Source organism: Cynoglossus semilaevis, chromosome 5 (genome assembly GCF_000523025.1).
Source record: "Cynoglossus semilaevis isolate Cse_v1.0 chromosome 5, Cse_v1.0, whole genome shotgun sequence".
Classification (NCBI taxonomy): domain Eukaryota; kingdom Metazoa; phylum Chordata; class Actinopteri; order Pleuronectiformes; family Cynoglossidae; genus Cynoglossus; species Cynoglossus semilaevis.
This window is the reverse complement of record NC_024311.1, coordinates 12357110-12382997: the sequence shown is the minus strand read 5'-3', so window position 1 is coordinate 12382997 and position 25888 is coordinate 12357110. Positions and strand designations below refer to the sequence as shown.

Sequence of the window (25888 nt, the reverse complement as noted above, 5' to 3'; positions counted from 1 at the left end):
AGACAGAGGAAGGTGCACGTCAATAATAAAACAGAAAGCACATTTTCAAACATTGCTCTTTATTATCTATACATGTGTATTCCAGAAAAGCTAGTCAATTTTCTCAAGACTCTGTGATTCAGTAATACAGTTTTAGCTCATGATGCTAGACTTGTAGTTTTTCTGGATTATTTTTCTCACATTAAGCTGTAATGTACAATTATTATAGATGGACAAAAGACTGTAGACCTTATAAATGTAGGAATAGGAGTCTTAAGGCCACACCCACACTACTTCATATTTGTTTCCTATGCAGACTTAATCAATGAAATAAAACTCATGTTTCAAGCCATCAGTGTAGAACGCACAACCGGAAATTTGTCTCATAGCTGTAATTACTTCAAATCTGTAGGACTGAGCGCAGCAGATGTTTACGACTGAGAAGTTGAGTCACATCTAAGACTATAAGGATTAAGGTCTATTTTAAGCAAAAACAGAGCAGAAATACTGGTATAGATTGGAATTGTTTTATTTGTGAGTGCCACCTATAATAAAGTATAATAAAGGCAGTTTTTGGTGTCTTTCATCAGTAGAATGCTAATTTTTAGGATTGTTGACTGAAACAATTATGATCGCCTAATTATTTGAGAGAGTAGAAAAATTAAAAAACACATACATAAACTAAAGGGTATAAAAACTTTATATACTTTTTTTGCCACAGTAAACACGAAGGCTGGCTACAGCTTCCACTGACTTCCACTGACTCCTGCCAACTTTTAAGCACAGGCAGTGTGTGTGGCTTTTAAAACTAAGCCAATGCTATCATTAAAAACAACATTATCTTATGTAGTGTGCCAAAAGCTTGTGAGCCCACCACCAGATGCAAACTGAGACCTTAAGCACTGTTAACAATTTTAATTTATCATAGCAACTCCCACTACCTTCTGCTTCCTCGCAGAAAAAGGAAAAAGGAAGCAAAGTGCTGTAGTTTAACTTCATGCACATAATAACAAGAAAAGCTCAGAGACCCAGGTCCAACTTAAATTTACCATCAGACCTAGGCTGCTCTTTTCCCTTGTACTCAGTGCACTCTTTGAAGTTGTGTTGCACTAGCACATATTTTATTGTGGCTATCTGATTAGCAGGGAGCGCTCAACTAATATAATTTGATTGCAGTTCTGGAAGAGATTTACAATGAATCTGCCGCTCTTCTTTGATAAAAAATACCTTCAAAAGAAACGACCTGTGCCAACAAGCCTTCTGTTATCTCTACAATACTAGAAATGGCAGGATTTTGACAAATATCAGAGGAACCCATGCATGTGTGTGTCCTTAGGTTTCAACGACCGGATAGTCTACCTTGAAAAATTAAAGGCTTCAAGAAAACCTCTGATTTATGTGCAAAGCCAGCAGGCCAGTCATTAACCCCCAGAGGGTCATGTTGGGTGTGTTAGGGAGGGGTAGAAGAGGGTCATAAAGAGGGCCTTAGAGCCATGGGGGGTGTCTCAAAGCACAATCAATAGTTGGACATTTGACCCCCTCCAAAATTTCTGCTTCCCCCTACACACACCCACCTTATCCCCCTTTTCCGATAAAAACGTGATTAAGTGAACAGGACCAAGTTTAAACAAATACCAACCAGGCCTCTGCAGAACAACAGGGATCCACCACCTGTGTCTGCTCACCTGGGGCAAAAAGGAGGCAGTGGCATTAAGGCAGACTCATAGATTTATGATAATTGTTCTTACCATGACATAGTGACGCTGCATCTCTGTCTTTTCATTGGCAAGTTTATCGTATTCCACTTTAAGACTACAAGGAAAGGGAAGACAAGAGGTGTTTGATTTACGGTGATAGTTTAACAATACATACTCAGATCTGAACATATTGATTCTGGTGTACAGCCAAAACAATATTTAACTCAGGCTTGGGGCAAAAACAGAATTAATGTGACATAATGAATTGCCACTTGACATTAAACAAAAATGAAACCAAATAAATACACTGTTCTCTTCTTATTCTCTAAAAGGAAGCCAGTGTTGTTTACTGTAAACTGATCATTACCTGTGGTACTGGGCCTGCAGGAACTGAAATTCATCTTTGATCCTGTCGCACGACTCTGCCACAGTGAACTTGAAGCCAGGCTGACCTGGCTGATGAGGTGCCTGAAAAGTGCAAGGTTGGAAATACTGCAGGTGTAAATACTACCATCAGAGCCAAGATAATAATCCAATGTCTCTTTCTCTCTCTCTCTTGCTCTCACCTCTCTCTTTCTCTCTGCCCCACCCCCTCATCCCCCCTCCTTCCTCTGCTAATAAATGTGGTTTCTTTTTTCCTGATGGTTTGCCCTCTATACAGCTACTCTCACTCATAATATAGGCCAAGATTAAGTGTTTTGTCGTTGTTTAATGTAAACTGAAGACAGTTAGGAAGTAAATGCATTTCAATGCTGGTCTAGCAGGGAGTAACACAACGTCAACACAAAACATGCAAATGGAAAAAAAAACAAAAGTAAAATAGAAGAAAAATAGTTGGTTTCCAGAAGAAGGTGATGAACTGTTTTCCCCGTACAACCAAAACCTTTGATCTTGTTGCCAATCAACATGATCCCGCAGTTCCTTTTCACAGTAAAGTGCAGACTCTAAATAGTAAGGTGTGGATCAGTAAGCTCCACTTTGACAAGCTAATTAGGCTGTTTTAAGAGGGTGGTGCAGTTTCATCAATTTACAAACAGTCACAAAGACTCCTACTTACCGGATGCCGGCCTTGTGGATACATGTCGAGACTTTTTTCACCAGGAAATTTGTGTGGTTTATTCTGTTGTTTCTGTAGTCTCAGTAAAGGTGTGGTTGATCGCACTCACCACCTCTCCAGTGTAAGGTGGTTGACAAAAATGTGTTCTTGGCTTAGGGTTGCACCTACAGACCCTAGGCACGAGACCTATGACACCTCGACGGTCTTTCCTTGGTACCTAAACACAGAGATAATGGGCTAAGTTTTAAAAAGGGAAGGCAGGACGTCTCATTTCCTGAAATCTTTATGGTCTGACGTTATTTCAATAAACATTTGGGTAAAACTGGAACTCAATGACAACAAACTGATTGTAGTTTCTGACATTGGCAAACGTCTCATTGGTAATCACACATTCTTATTTTATTTTGAATTACCACATAGCTTATATTGGTAATCACACATTCTTATCATTTTATTTTGAATTACCACATAGCTTAGCCTGAATATTTTCAGTGATTGCACAACAACAGCAACATCATTATGTTTTTTCTTCTCCTGTACTTTAAAAGGTCCAGATTATTGTGGGTTATGACATTTTTGGGCAATATTTTAATTTATAGTATTCCAAAAAAAATTGTTTGTTTAATGTTTCTATAAAATGTGCACGAGACTGTGAGTCAGTCCGTTGCCTTCAACTCGAATGCTGATTTTAGCCTGTGATAGTCTACACACGATGTATCCTTGTGGAAAACACTGGCTATTGTAAACTAATAGCAAATTTACGAAACAAGCGTTTCAAGGTAGTTTGAGCAGTGGTTAACACAAGAACCTGGGGACAGACTGTACACATTTTACCCAGACTTTTATCGGACAAAGGAACCAAAGGTTAACGCAAGGAATCCAGAGTTCAATAATCTGATCCACTACTAAATTAGTCATAAGAATAATTTATATTCAGGAGTTTTCTTCTTTCGTACAAATCTAATATGCTCTGTATATGAACTCCTCTCGGATAGTTAAAATATAACCAATAGTAAAGCAAAACAAAAATCTTACCGTGTTTAAGTATTTTGTTAAACACATACGTAAAACGCTCAATAATCGCATGCTTTATCGAATATAAAACTAAAAGGAAAAAAATGCAGATCACGATGGTGCCAAATCTGTAGTTTGCCTCGTGGCTTTTTTTCCAATACTTTTCTTCGTTATCTGCGCCCAGTCTCCATGTCTTACCCCTAATGTGCAGAACAGTAGGAATAAAAGCCTTGGCAGTCGAACGTGAACACAATTTACTATAAAGTTGAGACCTCTGGATCGCACCCTAGTGCCCAAAGTGATGCTTTGTTTTTTTGTCTTGTAAATCTAACGACTCGTACACCACAAAGGGCTTGTTTCACTGGTCCGAGAAGATGAAGAAAACAAGGAGCTACTGCCATAAAAAGCCACCACTACTTCCACCTCCACCCGTCTCGTTAGCGCCTCTCCGTGTTGCTCCTTTTACCTTTGTCTCGATTCCGACTCCTCTTTTCCTCCGTACAGGTAAAATAAAAGGGAATAATATAGTATCCACGCACAAAACTCGATATCCTCGCCTTGTGTCCGTCAAAGTGGAGTTGTATGAATGTCCGTCGCAGTTCCTATTTTCCCTCCACTTCGTCTTCCTCTTCAGAGTCTTGTAAAAAAAAAATCCTCGGTGACCCGCGGCGGAGAGCGTCTCTCCGTCCGCTCGACCGTTGGAAACCCCTCGATAGGGGCGAGCCGTTGATAGCACAGAACTTCAAAGAAGGTCGAAAAGGATCCTCTAGTAACCCCGTGTGTTATTTCGAAGCACGTGAAAGGAAAATGTTTTGTCTTCTTTTTTAGAAAATGTCGGCCGTTTGTGACATACACCACTAGTTTGTGTACCCAGTTTCCTCCGCCGCTCGCCGTACCACACACAGACTGTTCACTGACACGAGCACCCAACTGTCGAGAAAGGGAGGGAGGCATAACCAATCAGGTTTGCCGTAAAATCTAACCTATCACATCGCAAGGATCCCACGTGGGTCCAACACCGAGACGGTTTCACCATTGGTTGGCTGAATGTGACCTCATCCGTTCGCCATTTTGGATATGCAGTTGCGTTCAACAACTTGTTCAAAACAAAGGCAATAATTTGATATTCGGGTAAGCTGCAGCCACTGTTCCAATGTTTTTGCTTAGAAAGTGTGTACTTTAAATGTCATTGTGTATGGATATGCTAATTTAAAATTATATTTTAAAATGATTTACTATGTCTTACAGATCGATGCAATGATTTTGCTTTTCTTCTTTCTTTTTTTTCTCTCAAGAGATGAGGCCTTTAAATCGATACATTCAACAAATACGGGATAGTAATGTCTTTTGATAAAACATAAGTTAATATTTTCTGGTTTCAGAAATAACCATAAACATCAGTGTGAGTATTTGATGGTTCTTCATTGTCTCAGTTGTGTCTACCCTAATGTGATTTTTTATATATATTCAATGCACAAGTGAACACTAAATATATCACTTCCTGTGTGTGTGTATCTTTGTTATAAGATTTAGACTTCTATGTAACAATACTATTTTCCTAGCACACTCAGCTAATGGTGCAGGGGAGTCCATAGAGAATATAAAGAGTGAATTGTAACAAACATTGAAGATGTGAATGTACCCAGTCCACTAGGTTTTAATAACTGAAGCTACTCTTAAGCCAAAACAAAGATAACAACATGTTCTGATAACAGTCTATAAAAGAAAAGATGCAAAACAAAGCAGAAAATACTTCCTTATTCTATGAAGACAACAATGGAGGATTATATAAAAAAATCAAGACCGTATGTATGGAGACGTGATGAAATCCTTTTAATCTACAACTCCAGAGTAGCCTCTGAGTGACTTAAATTGATCGACCAGTTTCTAACGAGACCTCAAACATCTACAAGTTTTTCTATCAGCAGCATAAGGTACAGCAACAGCTCCAGCTTCAAAAAAATTTCAGCCAATCACGTTTTTAGCCCCACGTGGGACCACAGCGTCTCCTCTGTCCTTCCCACTTCTTTTTAGCCAATCGTATTACACCTGGCTTCCTCTGTTTCTTTTGATTGGCTGAGCGCAAGAAAAACCTGTCAGTCTGGAGCCCGTGCTGTCAATTAAAACCACGTTGGGTACGGCGCTGACAAATGCCTGTGCTACTCTCCCTCCTGCCTGCGAATAGTGCCTGGAATGGCTGCTTAATTAGCTTCGAATGGCTTTTCCTTTCAGCTCAAACAATCTGTCACTACCATGTGGTAAAAGGAGCCTTGCATAAAACAAAAGCAGGGAGGGAAAAAAGCCAGTAGGGGCTAAATATCAGTTTGATCCCCCTCCCGCCTCCTCCCCTGCCTACCTCTCCCCCACCTCACGCACGCACACACAAAACAAACACACAAACACACCTTTCACCGTAAAATAATTTCTCGCAAAACAATGCTTTTATTTTACCTCAGTCAAACATCGTGAATTCTCATGTAACTGCATTTGCACAAACTGTCACCTGAATTGTCCTCGTCCATTAAATACCTACTTTTCGTGTACTTCCTCATCCCTATGGATGTATTCTTAACTGATTTTATTTCATTATTTGGTTATTTTCATATGATAACTGCACATAATATAAAGAAGACGAGAGAGAACGCAAATTTTGAATTTGTTTAGTTTAACTTTGAAGAGGTGAGGATTTATCTAGAAATGCTGCTACAGTGCCAAATGCTAACTGTGTGCTAGCATATGTAGCATCTCTGGGATGCTGCTGCTAACTTTGCAAATTTCATGCAAAATAAGACAATGCTATCCAAAACAGCACACCACATCATCTGTACACATGTATGATTATAAATACATAAATATAAACCAATACAAAAAACGAATTTTTAGTAAGATTAAATATAACTAAGCTTTATTTTGTGACCAAATGTAAAAGTGACGGCTGAAACAGGTTGTCAAGATGTTACTAATAATGTTAGTAACATAAAGTTTAAAAAGATTAAACTCACTGTAACCCTAAACTATACACGCACAGAACGTTCGCCACCTGACAATTAGCTGCTGCAATAACCTGTACTTTAAGTAGGACTGGAAATGCAGCTTTCACTAAGTTTGGAAACCAGTTACTCGTCTCCTGCCTCATCTTTTTACATTTACATTTTTAAAGACGTTCCCCAAAGACTCTAACTGACTGAATTTGTAATTAGAATAAGATAATTTTTTCTTTTATTATAAACAATAATCTAAATATAGCACTTCTGTAATGCTTTTTTTTTCATCTTTATATTCATGTTATTGTCCAAAAACGAGTGACCAGATTCTAGAAGTACATTCTCCTCTATGAAACACTGGTGTAGCATAGCATGCTGCGAGCTTTGGCTGTTGCTTGGCAACAAATGGATTCCTTCTGCAGATGCTCTGACATGATTTGGGATAATAACTCATGTTCAGAGGACATGACAGTTAGCTACACACACGGTGGGAGACTTCAATGTAGCTCTGTCAAACAGAACAGCAAACATAAAGTTACAATCTGCAGGAAAGACAGTATTTTTTAGCTGTATTCTATTTTTAACATGATAAAATGTGACATATTGATTCAAATAAGAACATGAGGACTTTATAACTCTGTTATTTCCTACATTTATAGCAGACTTAAACTTAAACTAAAAAAAGACAGTATTTGAAGATAAAGAAAAGCCGAATGAGGAATCTCATACATGAAGTTTTATTCTGAAGCCAGTTGGCTTAGAACCATCTCAACATGACGACGTGTCCCTGAGCAAGGCATGTAGCGTCTCGGTAAGAATTGTGATTGTGTGATAGAAATTCTGCATGTAGGTGCACTGTGTGGTCAGTACATGTCATTACAACATACCAATTAGCTTTAAGTGTAGAAACACCAAAAGAAATTGAACTACACACAAAGGTTTCACTTGGACGTAAATGATCACCTTAACAACCTTATCATTTAGTCTTTGAAAAAATTAACACATTTTTAACTACGTCAGCAGCTGATATAATTTCCTCTCTCAGTCATTTGACCTTTGAAAACAGATACTTGCAAATTCTAGGAATCTGCAGAGAGAGAACAGAATTGCCCTGCAGCCCTGTGTGGTCTCGGGTGTTTTGTTGCACAAAGCAGAGGAACTTCAGCGCTTGACACTGAGCTTATTTCCTCATCATGACCCAAACACTACATTTCCCTCTTGTTTTTCAGAGACACTTACTGTAAGTCAAAGGTTTCAGCTTTAAACCGTGTCTCTCTGAGCATGTTGACCTGTGGTGGACAGTTCTCATATATTTACTACAACAGTGGTCAGTTAATGTCACTGTAATGCCACTCGAACTAGTCTAGTCCCTTTGGTACTGCCCTTTGAGGCTCATGTTAAATCTCAGATGAACTGTTTTATCAAAATGAAAATCTGTTTTTTTATTTAGTCAAGTTACCATACTGTGTTGTTAATTCACTGACTGACTTAAACAGAAGGTTCATCACATGTGTAGACTGCCGGTCAAAGTGTCCACCATTAGCTTAGCAGGGTTTCTGATCGTTGCAGGATCATTGGTGAGCGGCACCGTGTCAGTTTGTTAGTCTGGTCTGTGTAGGTCCAGTGTGAGGACGTGGGTTATCTGAGACCTGGCATGTTTGCGAGGCCTGAGTTTTTGGTTCAAGAACCACATGCAAAGCATATCATCTGAGAACTGTGGATATGTCACACTCTCTCTCTCACACACACACACACTTTTCATCCTACCTATTTGAGAGTGGCCTCGATCAGTGGGCAACAAAGGAGTGGGCTTCACCTCTGGTCCACCTCGTAGACCTCTGCACTGTTTATTTGCACTGGGAAGCCAGACGCTGTGAGACTCGTCCACTCTGAGGCCCTACATAAATACTGAGGCTGTTTGCAGAGGTGGTTTTAATTCTTCACAGAGCATTGATTGGCTCTCTCCACTCCCATAGGCGTAAGAGTGCCCCCATTGGACTCTAACTGTCCCTGCAAAAAAAAAAAAAAAAAAACCCTATAAAAACAAAGTCACATCCGGACCATAATCAATATAGGTGAGTGTATATTTTCAATAGCTTTGTGGAGAATTCAGACTCAAACCTCCTCCACTCTCCTTCCACTGGTAGAAATATCACAGCTTCTGTGGTGAAGTCGTGATGTTTTTCCACTGAACCACTGCTGTGGACGGAAAGAGCCGGAAGAGACAGCAGGTTCACTTGACTTTTTAAAGTCCACAGTGTCAAACGGAGACGGACTGTGTCAGGACATGACGCTGTTCCTGTGATATGTGGTCTGGACTGTGAACACATCACTGCTCAGCTCCTCAACAGTCCTCCAGTGATTAGTGTCTCCGCCTGGAGTGGAACTAATCTCACCTTTGTGAAGTTGTTTACGTGTCAGAATCCGTCAGACTTAATGCTTCTTCTATTCAACACATCCATCTACACTCTGTCCAACGTCCCACTCGCTCTCATTGGTTGAATACCGCGGCCTGTGTCCACACTAGTTTGATTGGTGGCTTGGTCGCAGCAGTATTGTGGAGCAGCCACTGACTCTGGATCATTGACGTGCTTTCACACAGAGCTCAGGCCATGAAAAGAAACATACCCGGTCACAATGAAGCTAGTGTGTGTGGAAGTGGCTGCAGACATAAGCAAACGCTCTCAGAGTATCAATAGTCCCTTTGATACACAGTTCCTGCTCCACTGCTGTTCAGAACACTCTCTTTATGCTGTGTTTACACTCAACCAAATAAGCCGGCGTATTGCTGCACCACTGTGTGATTTAACAGAGCTTTGTAGCATTCTGGTATCAGAGGTGTGACATGTAGCACAACAGCGCCAGCAACTGTTCGACCGACAGCATTTCCTCCGGCACCAGTGTGGGTTCTCTCTTCATATGTGACTATTTCCACCACCAGGACAATCATTTCTGCTCAACTATAGAGTGTCCCAAACTGAAGTGGACATTTTCATCACGGCCGACCAGGACAGATACAACAGTAGGAGATCAAAGCAAATCAAAGGGACGGAGGGCGAAGTTTTGCTGCTGATGAATTCAGGGGTTAGATCGAGATGTGAGTGTGGGATAAAACTGCCAGGCAGAACGAAACGAGGGAGACACCAGGGAGGGATGCAGGAGAGTGGGTGAGACGCAGGCAGCTGCTCTGCCATGACAAGTTCTGAAGAGTGTAATCAAAAGAAGAAGTGCACTCGTCTGGGGCGTTTAATTAGACTGGTGTTTCTGTTCCAAAACCCAAACATGGAGGGAAATTGTTATTGGGCAAAAAACCCTGAAACTCTACAGTGATGAAAAGAAGATGGTTGAAGTTAGGTTGAAGTTAGGTGGACTTCTTTATATTTAGCTGTGAATAAATCCATTTCACTTTCTACCTCTTTGACCTCAGCAGCCATTCACACGATGTTACATCTGCACGAAGAAAAGGAGAACGAGAGGAAGATGTAGGAGAAGAAGAAGAAGAAATGTGTAATTATGATGAAGAAGAAGAGACAGAGGACAAGATGGAGGAGGTCAGAGGTTGAAGTTAGGTGGACTTCTTTATAAAAAGAAGATGGTTGAAGTTAGGTTGAAGTTAGGTGGACTTCTTTATATTTAGCTGTGAATAAATCCATTTCACTTTCTACCTCTTTGACCTCAGCAGCCATTCACACGATGTTACATCTGCACAGCAATCAGAATGGTTAAAAATATTAGCACGTTAATTGTAGTGATGTTGTTTTCTCTGGACCTTTTTTCCCGTGCACACATGTGAAGTGGTTGTGCACGTGGAACGATTGTTGTGGTTCTAAAATGACTCCACAGTTGTTGATCAGAGAAACACGATGGGGCCTTCCAGTCAGGCTGCTCTGCAGAGAGTTAATGAATTCAGAACGACTGTGTCTCCGCTGCTTTCTGTCATTAATACGCTCATTAGTCACCACTCATTATGACCGGGTCTATAGACCAACATAAGGCTATTTAGTGGGCCGCTGTTAGTTTTGGTGATTACCGTCAGAGTGGCTGCTGTAAAAGGCAGGTCAACAGAGCGCCCTCTGTCTGTCCTTCAGCTGGAGAGTGGGCGAGAGCACAGTAGTGGAAGGAGGTCGAGGACTCTGTATGTGTCATCTGAAAACTATATTGGTTTAGTTAGAAATGATGATCTATACTATCAGTTAAGTATAAAATATAAAAATATAACAAATATATATTACACAGGACAGAACTCACCATTAACACACACACACACAGACACATCTCTGTTTGTGGAATACAAATTCTAATACGTTATCTAGAAAGCAACCATGCAGAAAGTTAAGTTATTTCTTCACATCCTTCATTTTCTTGCTCTATTGTCCATTGCAGGCGTGGGCAAACTCTCTGACCCGCGGGCCATAGAATTTGATGGGGGGCTCGGTCAGGAGCAGATTGATGGAGCAAAAAGGCAGAAGTATAACAATAATATAAATTAATAACATAATTTGGATAAGTTTAGCGGGCCAGATTACAAAGCCAAGTGGGCCGCATCCAGCCCCCGGGCCGTAGTTTGCCCATGCCTTGTCTAATGTGACGTCACTGTCAGTTTGATGACAGTTCCAATCCAGCTCTGTTAAACAGAGGAAGATAAAACTGACTGTGTTTTCCTTCCTGGTGTGGTCACAGACCTGTGGCACCAACAGAACACTGCCTTCCACTTCATTCATTAAAATACAACCTGAACAAGTATCAGTATTGGTGCCCAGTACACAAATGGAAGGAAAATACAGCATTGAAACAACACAGTCTCTTACATTGGACTGTAGGTCGGATGTGACATTTTCAACCAGAAAGATCATGTGGCATTGATACCAGTACAGAAAGGGATTGTGGGGAGGAGGGTGTGTGTGTGTGCAGGGCCTGGTGTGCTGTTGTCATGAATGTGGACTCGTTCAGCCCAGTGAGATAAATGGGATGAGGTAAATCACCTGGGAGATTGCAGCAAGGCCATCGATTTCATGGGTCATCAGATAAGGCCGGGGCCTGCTGAGCACATGCCCTTCAGCAGCAGGTGAACGCTATCATTTTGTCAGATCAATAGCTCTAATTACCCTGCTCCACCCACAGCAATACCGCCAGAAACTATCACATGTTCTTCAAGGAAATGAAAGTACGACATCACTGATGTAATCACAGAGAAATTGGTGACTGTGGATTATTAGGAAGATTCACATTGATTTTTTTTTTTCAGCCATGGGGACGAAATTAAAGAGAGAGGAGGAGGAGGAGGAGGAAAAACAACGAAGGCAGCGCAGTATTACAATATCACAGAGGTCGACTGTAGGAGGAAAGTGAAGAAAAAAACAAACAACATGGATGAAGACTGTTTGATGAAGACCTTTAAAAAGCCCTGCTTATTAATAAGAACTTCATCTTCAATGTTGTCATGTTGAAGATCGCAGTGATTAACTGAGGTGAAGAGTTCTTACTCTGTAACAATACAACGTCGATCTCTAGTTGCTGACTCTTCTGGTTCCCAAAGTGAGGGAAGGGGGAACAAGGCTAGGACACAAAGATAATTTTATTTCCAATATTTTCTAAATGTGTCCCACTGAGGGGGTTTATTACTGGTTTGATGTATTTGTGCAGATGTACTGCAGCAGATTGTTGCTAATAGATCTTAGCTCATTTTCAGCTCCATTCCCAGAGGCAGGAGGAAGACAATAACTATCACATAATATATAGAAATATGGTAAAAAAAACATTTCCAGACATGTAGTGTATAAAAACAAACAATACGTAATCAGGAACACAACAGTTCTTGATCAACGCGTCATATTTTCATCATCTTTAGGGAGATCGTACAATGTGTGATGATGTGTACAATTGTTTTTGCTCAATGAGAACAGCAGATTTGTAGTAATTACAAAGACACAACAGTACTAACATTTTGCCAATATCCAATATGCTGATATTGTCCAAACGCATAATTTAAGATTTTATCAACCAATGCTGATACTGCTATAATCACAGTTTCACAATGACAATAATTCACTTTGATTTCAAAACTATTGTTAAGTCACATCATCTGGGCAAAACCCAGTCATTTACATTATCGGGTTTCATTTCATCAGAGGAAAACGATTACGATTCTCACAAATACACCAAAATGATGCTAATATCGGTTGGTCGATGTTATCAACACAGCACCAATCCTTTGACATAATGTTAAAACTAAGGAGCTTGTCCTTCGTTCCAAAGGTAGATCTGCATTATGGGCTTTATTGTGCCGACTCATCATGTGGTGTTTTGGTAGCAGACTCTACTAATTGATGTCAGAATATTCATTTTCCTGACAACACAATCATTTCAAGCTTCTGTGGGACTTCAACCATCAATAGGTGGCATCACAGAGGCTCAGGCAGAGCAGAAGGAAACATGAGTTTCACCTCGGCTCAGCGGTCCAGGTTTCCCATCAGCATCACGCCTGCTTTGTGTGTCATTAACACAAAAAAACAAAGTGTTTCGTGGTAAAAACCTGGGTGCTGTCAGTACCAAAGTACTGTTTTCAGTGTAACAGCCTGCTCCCTCTGCTGCTCACCTCTAACATGCTGACATCGTGCTCTCAGGTTTCCACGCAGCACACACTCACAACTCTGCTGTGATCCACTTATCACTGCTGCCGGCACTACACGGACTTCCTGTCTGACGTGGACCAGACTTTGAGCATCAGCGTGATGACAAAATAAAATCATTGGATGTGAGACATGACATTTTAATGACATGTTCCTGAGCTGACATTGTCTTATTAGATTATCATGACTGGCAACTAGAAACATGGGTCCAGACCAAGGGTAAAAACACCTGCTGCATAGAGCTGTATACCATCGAACCCAAGTCTAATAGAAGTACAGAATCACAAACATATATAATACTTCAACAGGGAGTATCCTCCTCTGGGGTGATCCTTAACACCCCCATACACACACACACTTACATCAGCAACAGTAGAGTTGCATCACTGCCACCTGCTGGGCCTATCTACTAGTAAAGATTTTCATCCAGAAATAAGAGAAAAAGAGAGAAAATAGAGACAGAGGGCAGCAACACACCACCAAATATAGGTGTGTCCTTCAGAATGTACTGCTCCCTGCTGGAGGGGGAATGCAGTGCAGGCACACAACTAAACAAACAGGTGCCAACATGCAGCATGGGCCCGAGGGCCAGAGTCGCTGTTTCGCTCATAATAGTGACTGATTGGAATACCAGAGGCCACGACTGAACCCAAAGCAGTTGTTGACAAGTGATATTAAGCAAAGTGGGGAGTCGAGCTGTAGGGATTTGATGATGCCACTGGGGAAACTTGTGCTGGCCCGCACAGTGGTTGTCTTTGACACTGCAGCTTCCAAACAGCTGACAACACTCTGTCCAAGCAGAGGCTCCGTGGGTTCAGACCTGCAGGAGGAACTGATGGTAATTCATTCAGCTCCATTACATGGACACTAAACCTCTGTCAACATTCATGGAAAAGTTTATGTTTCCTTGTCTCAAACTATGGTTGGCCGTCCTGACCTCTACACCGTGTTTACTACTACAAGTATACTACTGCACTGACTGATGTCTACATGTATGAGAGATACCATACACATATATGGGAATAATTCAGATGCAAATCTTACATGATCATGACAGTGGACTCCAACCCCCAGGCCGCGGACCAGCACCAGTCCATGGGTCGATTGGTACCGGGCCGCACAGAAAGAATGCATAACTTAGATTATTTATTAGATTGTTTTATTTATTATCTGATTCTGAACAATGTTTTATTTAGCAAAATTACCAGACTTTCTCCACCGCATCTGTCTATGACTCACACTTAATAACATGTCAAGATGCTTGACTTAGTCACAAAAAATAAAAAAGTCTTTGGAAAGTTTCTTATCACAGTTATTTTTCTTGAGAAAACATGGGGGGTTTTTTGTCTATGTGATTTTATCTCGTCATTAACTTTTTGCCTCTTGTAACGTGTTTGTTTTGACTCCATTTCATAGTACCCACCGTGTACTGTTCAAATTCCACCTAATCCTGTGAATCCTGGTGGAGGAAACTGTAGAACCTGGAGAGAACCCCACACCTCACTGAGGAGAACATTAGAACTCCATGCACCAGGACCACCGTGGAAACTCTGGTGAGGTTCCTGCTGTGGGGGGAGATCACTCACCACTCTCCAACCATGTTTTGGCTTGATTTGAAGGAATACTTAGTTCCTGAATACTTAGTATTTAGTATTCACTTCATACATTTATCAGAGTATTTAGTATTCACTTCATACATTTAACCATTTTCTTAACTATTTCCTGACTAGCGTTTTCAAATATTCCATTCCACAGTTGAGTTTTTGGAGGAAGAATAGTTTTGTGTAAAATACTGCGTGTTCTTTCAGTCCTTCTATCACTGTATGTTCTGCGTATTTTCCTAGATGGTGAAAACTACAGCTAACAGAGCAGAAAAATATTGTATTAAAAACCCAAACACCTGGAACACGTTGAAGTATTAATGAGGTTTGGGTCCTGAGGGAAATTTAATGTAATTCAGTTTGTCATTGACAGAGTGCTATTAGCAAATTCCAACAGCTCCCCCAGAGATCCATCCTGCATGTGTGATTGTGTTACTGCTCTATAAAAGGCCACCGCAGTGTAATGAGTTGTTCATAATTTGTAACCACCTCATTGAACAAAATAACTTTTTATCCTGCTTTGCTGTCCACTCCACTGTAGCCTCCCAGGAAAAGCTTTTAGGGGAAAAGGGAACGTGGAGGACAAGGTGTCTGAGACATGCATTATTCATGCTGGAGGCTGCACTTAGCTCTCGTCTGATCAAATCATATGTTAATAAGAAGCAGAACTTGAACAGGGAAGAGTATTCATCCATAAACATTTAACGGACTAATGTTAATGCACTACTGCTCCTGTTTGCATTAGTTTTATAGTAATGGTCCAATCAGACTGACCTAAAGTCCTGGAGGCCGCATTAGGAATAACACATGAAGAATTATTATTGGGTCTTGGTTCTTTAATAGTGGGTGTGAAATATAACTGTTTTAAATGTGTTTTTAAATCAACATTTATATTAGATTAGGTATTGGCAATTTAAAAAAAATGTTTTTTTCATGTCATAATCGTAACCTTTGGCCTCATAATTGCCCTTGAATCCTTAGATGTCAAGACATTCTGCTGACGTAGATGATAACATCAAAATGCTGTACAAGAACTCTGAGGTAAACCAGCTGATTCAATTGGTGAAAAGCTGCATAGAACCCAGCGAGGTTGGCGAACAGTTAGAGTCCATAAACACTGCGGAGGGTTGATGATCCGCTCCTGTCTCCTGTGAATGTGTTTGTCAACACCCAGAGTTTTTCTACTCACTCACATGAAAACATGTTGAAAATGGCAGAAAACGGCTCATAAACCGAGACCATAAATGCAGCTGTGGCGTCTCAGCAGACACACACTACTGTGGTACAGTGGATTGAGTTGTAGCCTAATGAATATGCAAAGAGATCCATTAGTTACAACACAAGCACAGAGCTGTCAAGTAGAAGAGATTGTTGCCAGAGGGCCTCACCAAAATTACAATTAAGCTGCCACAGCCAGAGTCAAGAGCAGCATCTTCAAGCCTCTCTCTCTCATTAATTGGGATGCGGGGAGTACCTGGGTCTCCTTGGCAGCGAGGTTCAAGTGGTTGTTAGCGAATGACAGAGCAACTCTGCGAGTCGTTACGTCTCCTTAGCCTGAGACGACAAGATGATACGTGTGCAACAGCCTCTCAGGGATCACACCACCAAACTTTAGTGGCTTCAGATGAACAGGTTTTACTTCATTCTCTTTGTGGCATCGCTTAGAAAAAAACTAGAAATGAAGAGTAGTCCCTTATAAACTAAAGATAGTTCTGTGAAGAAAAAAGACACTCACTCAAAAAACAACCACCTCCTTCAGGTCCGGGATTCTTTCTCATAGCTGTAGAAGCTACGTTATATTACAACAGAATATAAAGGATTTGTCATTCAGATATGAGTAGAGGTTGACTTCAAGAAACTGAACCAGCAGCTGCCAATCACATTGGAATAGTTTAAAACTTCCTTGTGTCATGACCAACAGAATGTCAACTCAACTTCAAAAAGTTTTTTCCGAAAATCTGAAATATTTGTTCAATTCAGACATATGGATCGTGAAATTATGGCCAATATCGAACCGATACTGATCCTGAGTATCAGATCAAACGACCCTTCGTTCATATGTAATCTAATCAGAAAAAGAAGACAGGGCCACAATGTTGTTTTGCTCTTGATCAACACAGAAATTAGACATACGCTTTTACAACAAGGCAGAATTTAGGATTCACAAGAGAAAACGTGTTGTTCACCTCGTCTTTTCACCTGGTATAACCTGGAAGTACCTTCATCTAACAGTCGGCAATACACAAGAGTACGTGTTGTTTCAATCTGACAATACTATCAGTAAGTAAGTGCCACAACTCCACAAAGACGCAGTCGTCCGACTGTGAGGTCTGTTGGTTAATAAATGTCCCCGACCCTCTGCTCACCAAATGTCCGGCAGGTGAGAGCAGGATGCTAACAAAAGCAAACAACTCAAAAACAACATGGCCGACAGCAGCGTTGTATTAACATCTAGGCTGTAAATAAATGAACTTGTCCTGACGTACTGGGACACTGATGAAGACAATATCTAATAAACACACTGCTGGGCTCTCACACACTATCCTTTATAAAACACAGTTTTTGTTTTCTAACAATTGGACCGATCAACAGCATTGTGGAGCTGCAGAATCGGTTCTCCTCCAACAGTGACCATCTGTGTTCCACATTGTTAGCGAAGGTTGAGAGAGCCAAGCACATCCAGGAGATTTTCCTCGTGTGCTTCAGATGGCCAACCTTTTAAAGGATTTGATGACAAAGTCCAGATCCAACCTGGAGATAGTTTGATTAAAAGCAGCAGCTGACACGTTGATCAGGCCCAGAGTCTCCTCACTGTCTCAGCTAACCAGAGACAGTGAGGCCCAAACAGCCCTGACAGGTTGGGTTTGAACATAATTGGACCAGCGACTGATCACATTCACAGCTGAGCGACGGAGCACCACAAAAGGAAATGAAGTCATGAAGACAAGCCCAGCGCAATTTTGCAAATTATTACTGTGTTAGCGCTGTAGTGCTGGGTGAAGCAGGTCAAACATCACACATGGGAAACAGGAATATCTGTCTGGAAAGAGGGGATCAACCAGGCCGATAAAACTATTTATTTCGAATCTGATTAATCAAAGGATAACCATGGATTACTCATGATTAATCATTATTTGCGATCGCAGATGTCCTAATTGATAAACTAAATATGACAAACTATATTCCTGTATATTGCAGGGACAGCAGGTAGGAATTCTGGAATCGTGCACATCATTCTGCCCATACATAAAAATGCATTAAAATGTTTATCCTTTTCAACAAATTAATTATCGCCGTTCATTCATTAGTTTGACACCACTACTTTTACTTTGCGGCTAAATACTAATACTGCATCCAGACCTGTGCGATTCTGCTTATCTGTGCAATAAATTTACATATATCTTGTAAATTAATATTGTGTCATTATTTTAGGTTTTCGTTTGTTATTTTAGGTCTATTTTTCTACACATACATATATATATTTACTGTATATAATGCTTATTCTGGTTGCGATACGAGCTAAAGGCATCATCATTTTCCATTCTTGTCGCCCAAACAACTACTGTAAACAGACATAACCAGTTACTCATGTATACTCCTCTTTTGCTTTATCATATATTTTCCTCTAAAGTGGATTTCTTAAACCGCGTTCTATTGGAGGAAACCTGAACATATTCCAGTCCAACTGCTGCAGTTTCTAGATGCTGCAGATCTATGTGTATTTCTTTGGTAGAGTCTAAGTTTTTTTCCCTCTCTCCACTTTTTTCTGTAGGGTTCATTCTGATCTGCTGTTCACTCTGTCATTCACACCCTCCCTCTCTCCCTCTGGACTTCTCCCATCACTTGTCCAAGTGAGGGAGTGGCGTGACACCAATGTGATGGGTCTGCACAGCCTGTCAAGATGGACTGCTACCCTGGGAGATCGGCGAAAAACCTGCACACACTTCTACGTACACTAGCACATCCACATACAGACGGACGGCCGACATCCACCGCTACACACGCCCGTGCATCCACCCATATTCACACATAATCGCACACGTGCATGGTCGTACAATCACAGTGACACACACACGGTCCAGTGGACTTCTGTCAGGCCAAGGTCACTCAATCTGACAGAGGTCCAGTTGGAACAGATCCAGGGAGGCAGTGCTGCTTCACTGCCTCCACTGGAACGTGAAATATGCTGAAGAACATTAAAACAAACACACACTCACACACACACTCCTTCCTTCACCTCACGGAATGCAGATCATACGACGTGCTCTGATGTCTGTGGGTTCGCAAATGATGTCCCCGACCACTGTTTGGTAAACGATAATACAATAATAAACAAATCTACACTATGTCCCCGACCAGAAGCTGATGCTGTTTGGTAAAAGATAATACAATAATAAACAAATCTACACAGGAACTGTCCTCAACAGAGTTCATCAGTCCACGGTCCTGAACACCCCAGTCACCAGCCGTCAGTCGGCCTGTCATGTCAGTCAGAGACTTACTGACCTCCGTGAGTCTGGTCTGACACAGTCCTGAAGTTGAAGCCTCAACAAACACATGCTGCCAGTTGACATTGTATTTCAAGGTCAGCAGTGTGTGTGTGCAAATGATAACGTGTGTGTCCACGGTGTATTAGATACACAGTTTCATGGCTCCGCCCACAATTTACAAGAGCCATAAAAAGTGATTTGTGAATGTTGTATTATCTTTATGATTATTTTGTTAATGAGTCATAGGTTTTCTGTATGAAGTTTGAGGATACCCCCTGTAGGTTTAGCCAGGTACTGCAGTTTTCAATAACAACATTCAGTATTTGGTCAATTGCTCTCTCTCTTAATTGGTTGTACGTGTGAATGGTTGCTTGGCAAACTGTCGAGGGAGGAGCCCCACCTTCACCAGGCGACTGCAGTGATTGGCTGCTGCCTCTGTGAGTCTGAAGAGGACTGAGACATAGAAGATGAATGAATGAATGAATGAATGAATGAAGCTAAATTATTAGATAACACCTGATCAACTCAATCCCATTAAGTTCATTTACAGGTCACCGGGCAGACGGGGAACACGAGGATCATCTACCCCAAAAGATAAACACGATTTCTCTCAGCATTTAAGAATGATTAGCAAATTAGCTCAAGTGCTAATTAGGCCTCCAGAGTGTGGAGCGTGTTATTATCAGAAAGATGTCAACGCAGCACCGAGCGGAGCACATTTCCACCACCGTGCCAGGAGCCAGGTGGCCTTTGTTTGTGCAGTGCCACGGTTCTCTCTGGAGACCTGTCTTCTCTCTCTGTGCTCCACTTAGACTTTGAGTCTTGGAAGCCGCAGGGGAGATGAAACACAGTGTGACACAGAGGAAGTGGTGGGAGAGGTCGATCTAGTACAGAGACAGTTTATGGTACAGGACAGACTGCGTCACAGACGAGGCTGTGTCAAAAACAGAGACTTGGAAGACCTGAAGCTACCGCAACCGCAACAGCGCTGGTTGAAAAAAGTGTTTGTCTGCGCACGCACATGTGTGCATTAGTACCGTGAGAGAGCGAGAGAGTCTGTAGCACACAGTTCCTTGTCACTATTTTTAACCAGAATTGTGGTGGTTGAATGAGGAAGTGTCTCTGTCTGGTTTTGTGTCCTGCTTTAAGTGCACCAATCATCTCTTCAGCCACATTTGCACCACAGAGAACTGAGAACTTCTGACTGACCAGTGTTACACTCAAGTGCATTACTATAAATGACCAGTGACTGTAAAAGGCTGCACCACATTACTTAGTTAGTTAGTTGGTTAGTTAGTTAGTTAGTTAGTTAGTTCCACTAATCTCTAACTGTATTTCTGATCAAAATGTGTTTAATTTTAGGTTTTGTTTTCTCTAATTTAGGTTTAATTTTAGGTTTTGTTTTCTCTAAGATCTACACTGATACCGTTGATTATTTAAAGACATATCGTATACAATAAAGTACAAACATATTTCATTTTGTTTTGGAGTCTTTTATAACCTTATTATGTGTCGTTTTTTCACATCATTTTGGTGCCAGTTAACTTTTTGTGTTTTTCTTTCTAATATCTATACAAGATTATTGTGGGATATATTGTTATTCAACCTACTCTGCATATCCATTAATCCCATCTGACTGTGTTTTATGTCACTTTTATCCACAACACCACTGGTAAACAATTACCAAAATCATATACAAAATAAAAGTTCACAGAAAATCAATTGAACTGGTAAACAATTACCCACATCACATACAAAATAAAAATAAAAGTTCACAGAAAATCAATTGATTTGAGAAAAAAATATTGGAAGTTTAATGAAGCTACGGGTGAAACTGTGCTGAATGAGGCTGATCAGGGAAACAGCCTTGAAGTTGAAAAAAAAAACAAAAACAATATTTATATATATGTATCTGCAGATGCATCAGTTGCCATAACATTCTGGCAGAAAACCAGTGACATCTCCACAGTGCTGTTTCCTGGACCTTTGACAACCTGGTATCACCTCAGGCAAGGACTTGTTTTGGGTGGACAAATAAGACAAATATAAAAGTCCCTGGTGTTTGTGGTGGAAACACAGGTATTTAGCGGTTCGCTGCACTGTTCCTGGTGAGCGTTACTGAGATGCTAATGTGCTTCAAGAAAGGAAATACATCAGCTCGAATAAGAAGCACACGCAGAGCTAACGCTGAGCACAACTCAGTGTTTAACTGAGTCTCGTTTCTGTGTGAGACAGAAAGTCTGCTAATGAGCAGTGTGTGTGTGTGTGTGTGTGTGTAAATGGGAGAGCTGTGAGTTGACAGCAGCTTACACCACCTCTAACACACTCACACACACACACAAACACACACCTAACATTGTCCTGGGAGACAGGCAGAGAAAGCAGTAATTAGACTCCCATTTATTCACATGAGGGAGAGTGGAGCAGATGAGCAGCAGGTGAGTGGGTGTATGGGTGTGTTTCTGTGTACAGTATGTCTGACTGTTTGTGTTTGGGGTGGTTCATTATGGGCACAAATATACACCACTATGTCAGTTATAAAATATATATATGTGTATAAATATAAAAATGTTTTTTCTATATATGGAGTTCTATGCATAAATACACATATATGAGTTTACTACAACCCTATTAGGACTGTTCATGTCAATGTGTAACGCATCACAGTAAGTCATAATAACAGCATGTAGAGAATACTGAGCAGCGTCTATCGGATAATTCCACCATTTTTGTCCGTTGTTATTTACACACACTTCAGTGAAAAAGTTTTGGTTTCACCCAGGTGTCAAAGACACTCAGCTCACTCTGGTAGAAGTGTTTGCACAGGCTTCAACACTTCTACGCATGTGTTTGCACAGGCTTCAACACTTCTACCATCCAGTTGGTCCCGCCCCTCCCCCCACATACTAGATCCTTCAGATTTGATAAGCGATATCATTTTCTTCCCTGGAGTATTCCAAAGCTAATTACTAACAACTAACCGTGCCTGTGGAGATATTTTTAGAAATTCTCCTCTAAAGTTTTTGCCTTAACACTAAAAACCTCCGGGAAAATCCCAGGCCTTTGTTAATAAATGTAACGTATGCACATATCACAGCCTGCCTCTTCATGTTACGTGGTCACATGTGCTGTAATAATCAGATTCCAGTCGCTGTCTTTGTTCCAAACAGGGATCGTGTCTGTGGCCTCACTGAGGTCTGATTGGACTCTTGGGTCCGTCGGGCTGAAAAATACAGAATGATGAAACACATCAATGTCACCTGATGGGATTCCTCTCATGCGCCATATAATGAGATCCCATTAGCCCAGAATGTCCCACAGGATTCAGAGCCAATCATTTCAGAGATTGCCGTGGCTCCTCTGTGAGGTCACTTGGTTTGTAAGTTGAACATTTTGCCAAAGGCGATGCTGATTTTGGGTCTCGCTGCGGAGGCACCTGCGGGAAAGGCCCACCCATGTGACTGCGTAAGGATGTGTGTACATTTTTATGCTAAACCTGAAAAGTACGTTGAGAGCTAAGGGATTCTGAATGAGAGAGAGAGAGAGAGAGAAGAGAGAAAGAGGAAGCACAGTGAAAGGAAAAGCAAGTGAGTGTGTGAGTTAGCTGTATACAAACCACAGCTTTTCTCCACGCTGTAATTTACCCTGCCGCCAAAACCACCGTAGCTCCTGCTGTTGCAGCCTAGCGCTGCGGCGGAGTTTAGCTACTTGGGCTGTCTCCCCGGCTGGGGCTGGCTAGCAGTTGTAGACACGGGTTATGCTAACCCCATGGCTGTTTGTTTATCTTGCAGCCAGAACCGACCATTAAAAGTGGGCGCCGATTCAAAAGCACAAAAACAGACGCTTGTCATGTTCGAGGGCTGTAATTGTAGCTCTCTTATGATGTTTTTATTTTCCCTCTGACCTCGTTGGATAAACTCGAAAAGCCACTTAACATTGGGCTTGGCTTGCCAGAGCCCAGAGAGAGAGCGAGAGAGAGAATAAAGCAATGTGCAGTCAAACGCAGTTTTTTTTTCCCTCCCCAGTTTAATTCATAGTCGGCAGCACTTGACTCTGCTGCGACTGTATGAAAGAACAGGTAGCTGCCGCCTGATCAAAACGTCTCTGGGAACTGGCACTGTGATCAACCGCACTGAGAACTTGTTGAATGCTACCACACAAGCTGTTAATGATTTGTTTACAACAGCAAACAGGCATCTTTAACTCAGCCTCCTTATGATTGCTAGGTGCATCCAAAACAAAGTGCTGCCTTAAACTGCAGAGATTTAGACAAACCACAGGTCGGACTTTGTCATCATCCCAACAAAAATGAGCTCATTCTGTCCCAAATGCATGTAATAGTGACAGAGACCACAGGTTTCCAGTGGTCCTAGTGGTCACCAGCAACTCGACTGGAAACAAAGAGTTCTCTCGGGACACACTCCCCCGCCCCACCCCACCCTCTCCAGCCACGTCTCTGTCAGTTTCGCCTCAGTGTCATGATGAAATGTGCAATTACAGTCAGACAAAAGCAGCAGCCTTTCATGGCATTCCAGCCATCAGCTGTGGCCTTGAGAGTTTGAAAAGACCAAACATCAGTGTGAAAAGACAAAAAAACCGGAGAGTATAAAGAAAAAAAAAAGGGAAATGGCACGCTATAGAGTTTTCTACGTGACAGACATGCTGCAATTTGGAGCGAGCTGGGGCATCGAGTCTGGAGAGACTGGAGGAATTTAGCAAGATTAAAGGTTACAACAGGCTAATTATGCTCAACAGGCCTTCGAGACATTTTAATGCTGTAGTTACATGGACCAACAATTTTGCACTGTCAACACTGGATTTAAAACTGGGTTCATGGAAGAATCAGAGGCAGAGGAGAAAGAATATTTCAAAGACAAAACAACCAGAGTGCTGCATTTAATCAGACCCTAAACAAAACCACGGTGTATATATATATATATATATATGTGTGTGTGTGTATAGAAATATTTATACATATACATACATATATGTATATACATACATATATGCATATATATACATATAATATATGTGTAATATATGTATGCATATATGCATATATAGATTACGTTCACATACATTTTAGAAAATATATTAATTAAATATATATTTATGTATATGTATATACATACATATATGCATATATATATATATATATTTAAATATATGTTCAAGTATTATATGCATGCATATATGTATATATGTTTGTATATGTATTTTATATACATATATACTGTATATACATATATATATAACTTCCCTACAACCATAAAAAGTATTAAGTAGTAACATATTTATGAATGTATGATATATTTGGAGTTATATGTCTCATGGTTTGGGTAGTATTTGTGTTGCTTCCTCTCTGTCACTTGTTTGACATTTAAGCCTCTCGTAATTGGAGTCTGAAGAGTTACGGGGATGGACATGAACACGAGGACGGACACGGGCGAATGAACTCAGATCCAGGGAGTGGTGGCTTGGTGACCTCACACTGGCATAAACAATGAGCTGTCTAAGCTCAGGGCTAAATTGCTGTGAAGTATTTACTGTAGACGCTCCATCATGCGTGACCAAAACCAGCCAGATCATCGGGGTGGGTGTGTGAATGAAGCCACCATAGTGGAGTGTGTCTGAGTGTGTGTTTGTTGAAGGTGTCTGTTCCCTGTCCAATCTCAACATGAAAGTCCTTTTAGGTGTTTGTTGTTTGAAAGTTACACTGAATTTGTTCAGGCTTCTTCATGGGATTTTCTTCTCGCCACGTCTGGTCTGCGGTGAACTCCATTCATCAGCGAGCCAAACGACCACGGTGCAGAACAGGAAGGCCATCTTTGCCCTTTTCTGGAACCAAATAAGTGACAGTTCTTCCTGGTGAGCCACGATAACCACATCTAGGCGTCCGTGTCCAACCTCCACCCTGTGCTTTGCTGCAAAAGATCTCCTGACCATCCCACCCAGTGACTGAACACTGAGGGTTGCTGGCAGAGGCGCGGTGGTTGTCTGAATGAGACCGCAGGCCAACGTGGCTCACGGTTCCAGCCTCCTTGGTAGACCTTCACTAAGACTGCATTACAGGCTTAAAAGCCAAGGACTGGACCACACTGTGTGCATGTGTTAAAGTGTGTGTGTGTGTGTGTGTGTGTATCTGTGGGCATTTAACTGTTTGCATATGTGCATTTAGTCATATGTGTGTCTTAATTTGTACAGGACAAACAGTAATTCCGGAAAAGTTGCTATATTTCCTAAGACACAATAAAAAACGTAATATTTGGACTTTTATAAATAAGCAAAATGACAAAAATACTTTTTTACTGTTGTGACAAATATACCCTTGGCTAAATATATACAGTATATATTTTAAACATGTTTAAAGCAACATGTTCTACGCCCAAAGATCGTATTAATGGGTAGAATCTGTGGAGAAAAAGTCCACCAGAAAG

General features: G+C 41.1%; 1 protein-coding gene and 1 long non-coding RNA gene across 14 annotated transcripts in view; one reads left to right on the top strand and one right to left on the bottom strand.

The window, feature by feature from the left end:
• The window catches only part of LOC103379113 (transducin-like enhancer protein 3-B), a 28468-nt gene extending 23817 nt beyond the window's left edge, over nt 1–4651 (bottom strand). For 10 of the 13 annotated variants that reach the window (XM_025055487.1, XM_025055491.1, XM_025055488.1 and 7 more), the window contains exons 1-4: nt 4214–4651; nt 2734–2950; nt 2044–2144; nt 1728–1791 (exon numbers count right to left, since the gene is read on the bottom strand). In XM_025055487.1, coding sequence (XP_024911255.1) covers nt 1728–1791; nt 2044–2144; nt 2734–2757 — 189 coding nt within the window. In that variant the 5' untranslated portion in view covers nt 2758–2950; nt 4214–4651. The remainder of the gene's footprint in view (nt 1–1727; nt 1792–2043; nt 2145–2733; nt 2951–4213) is intronic. The other 3 variants (XM_017032629.2, XM_017032631.2, XM_008310556.3) reach the window with 1 other exon arrangement.
• A 147-nt stretch (nt 4652–4798) lies between these two features.
• On the top strand, nt 4799–19289 carry LOC112487014 (uncharacterized). Its single transcript, XR_003049691.1, has 3 exons — nt 4799–4878; nt 14777–14913; nt 18734–19289. It is a non-coding gene; the product is annotated as an uncharacterized LOC112487014 (long non-coding RNA).
• The last annotated feature ends 6599 nt before the right edge of the window (nt 19290–25888 follow it).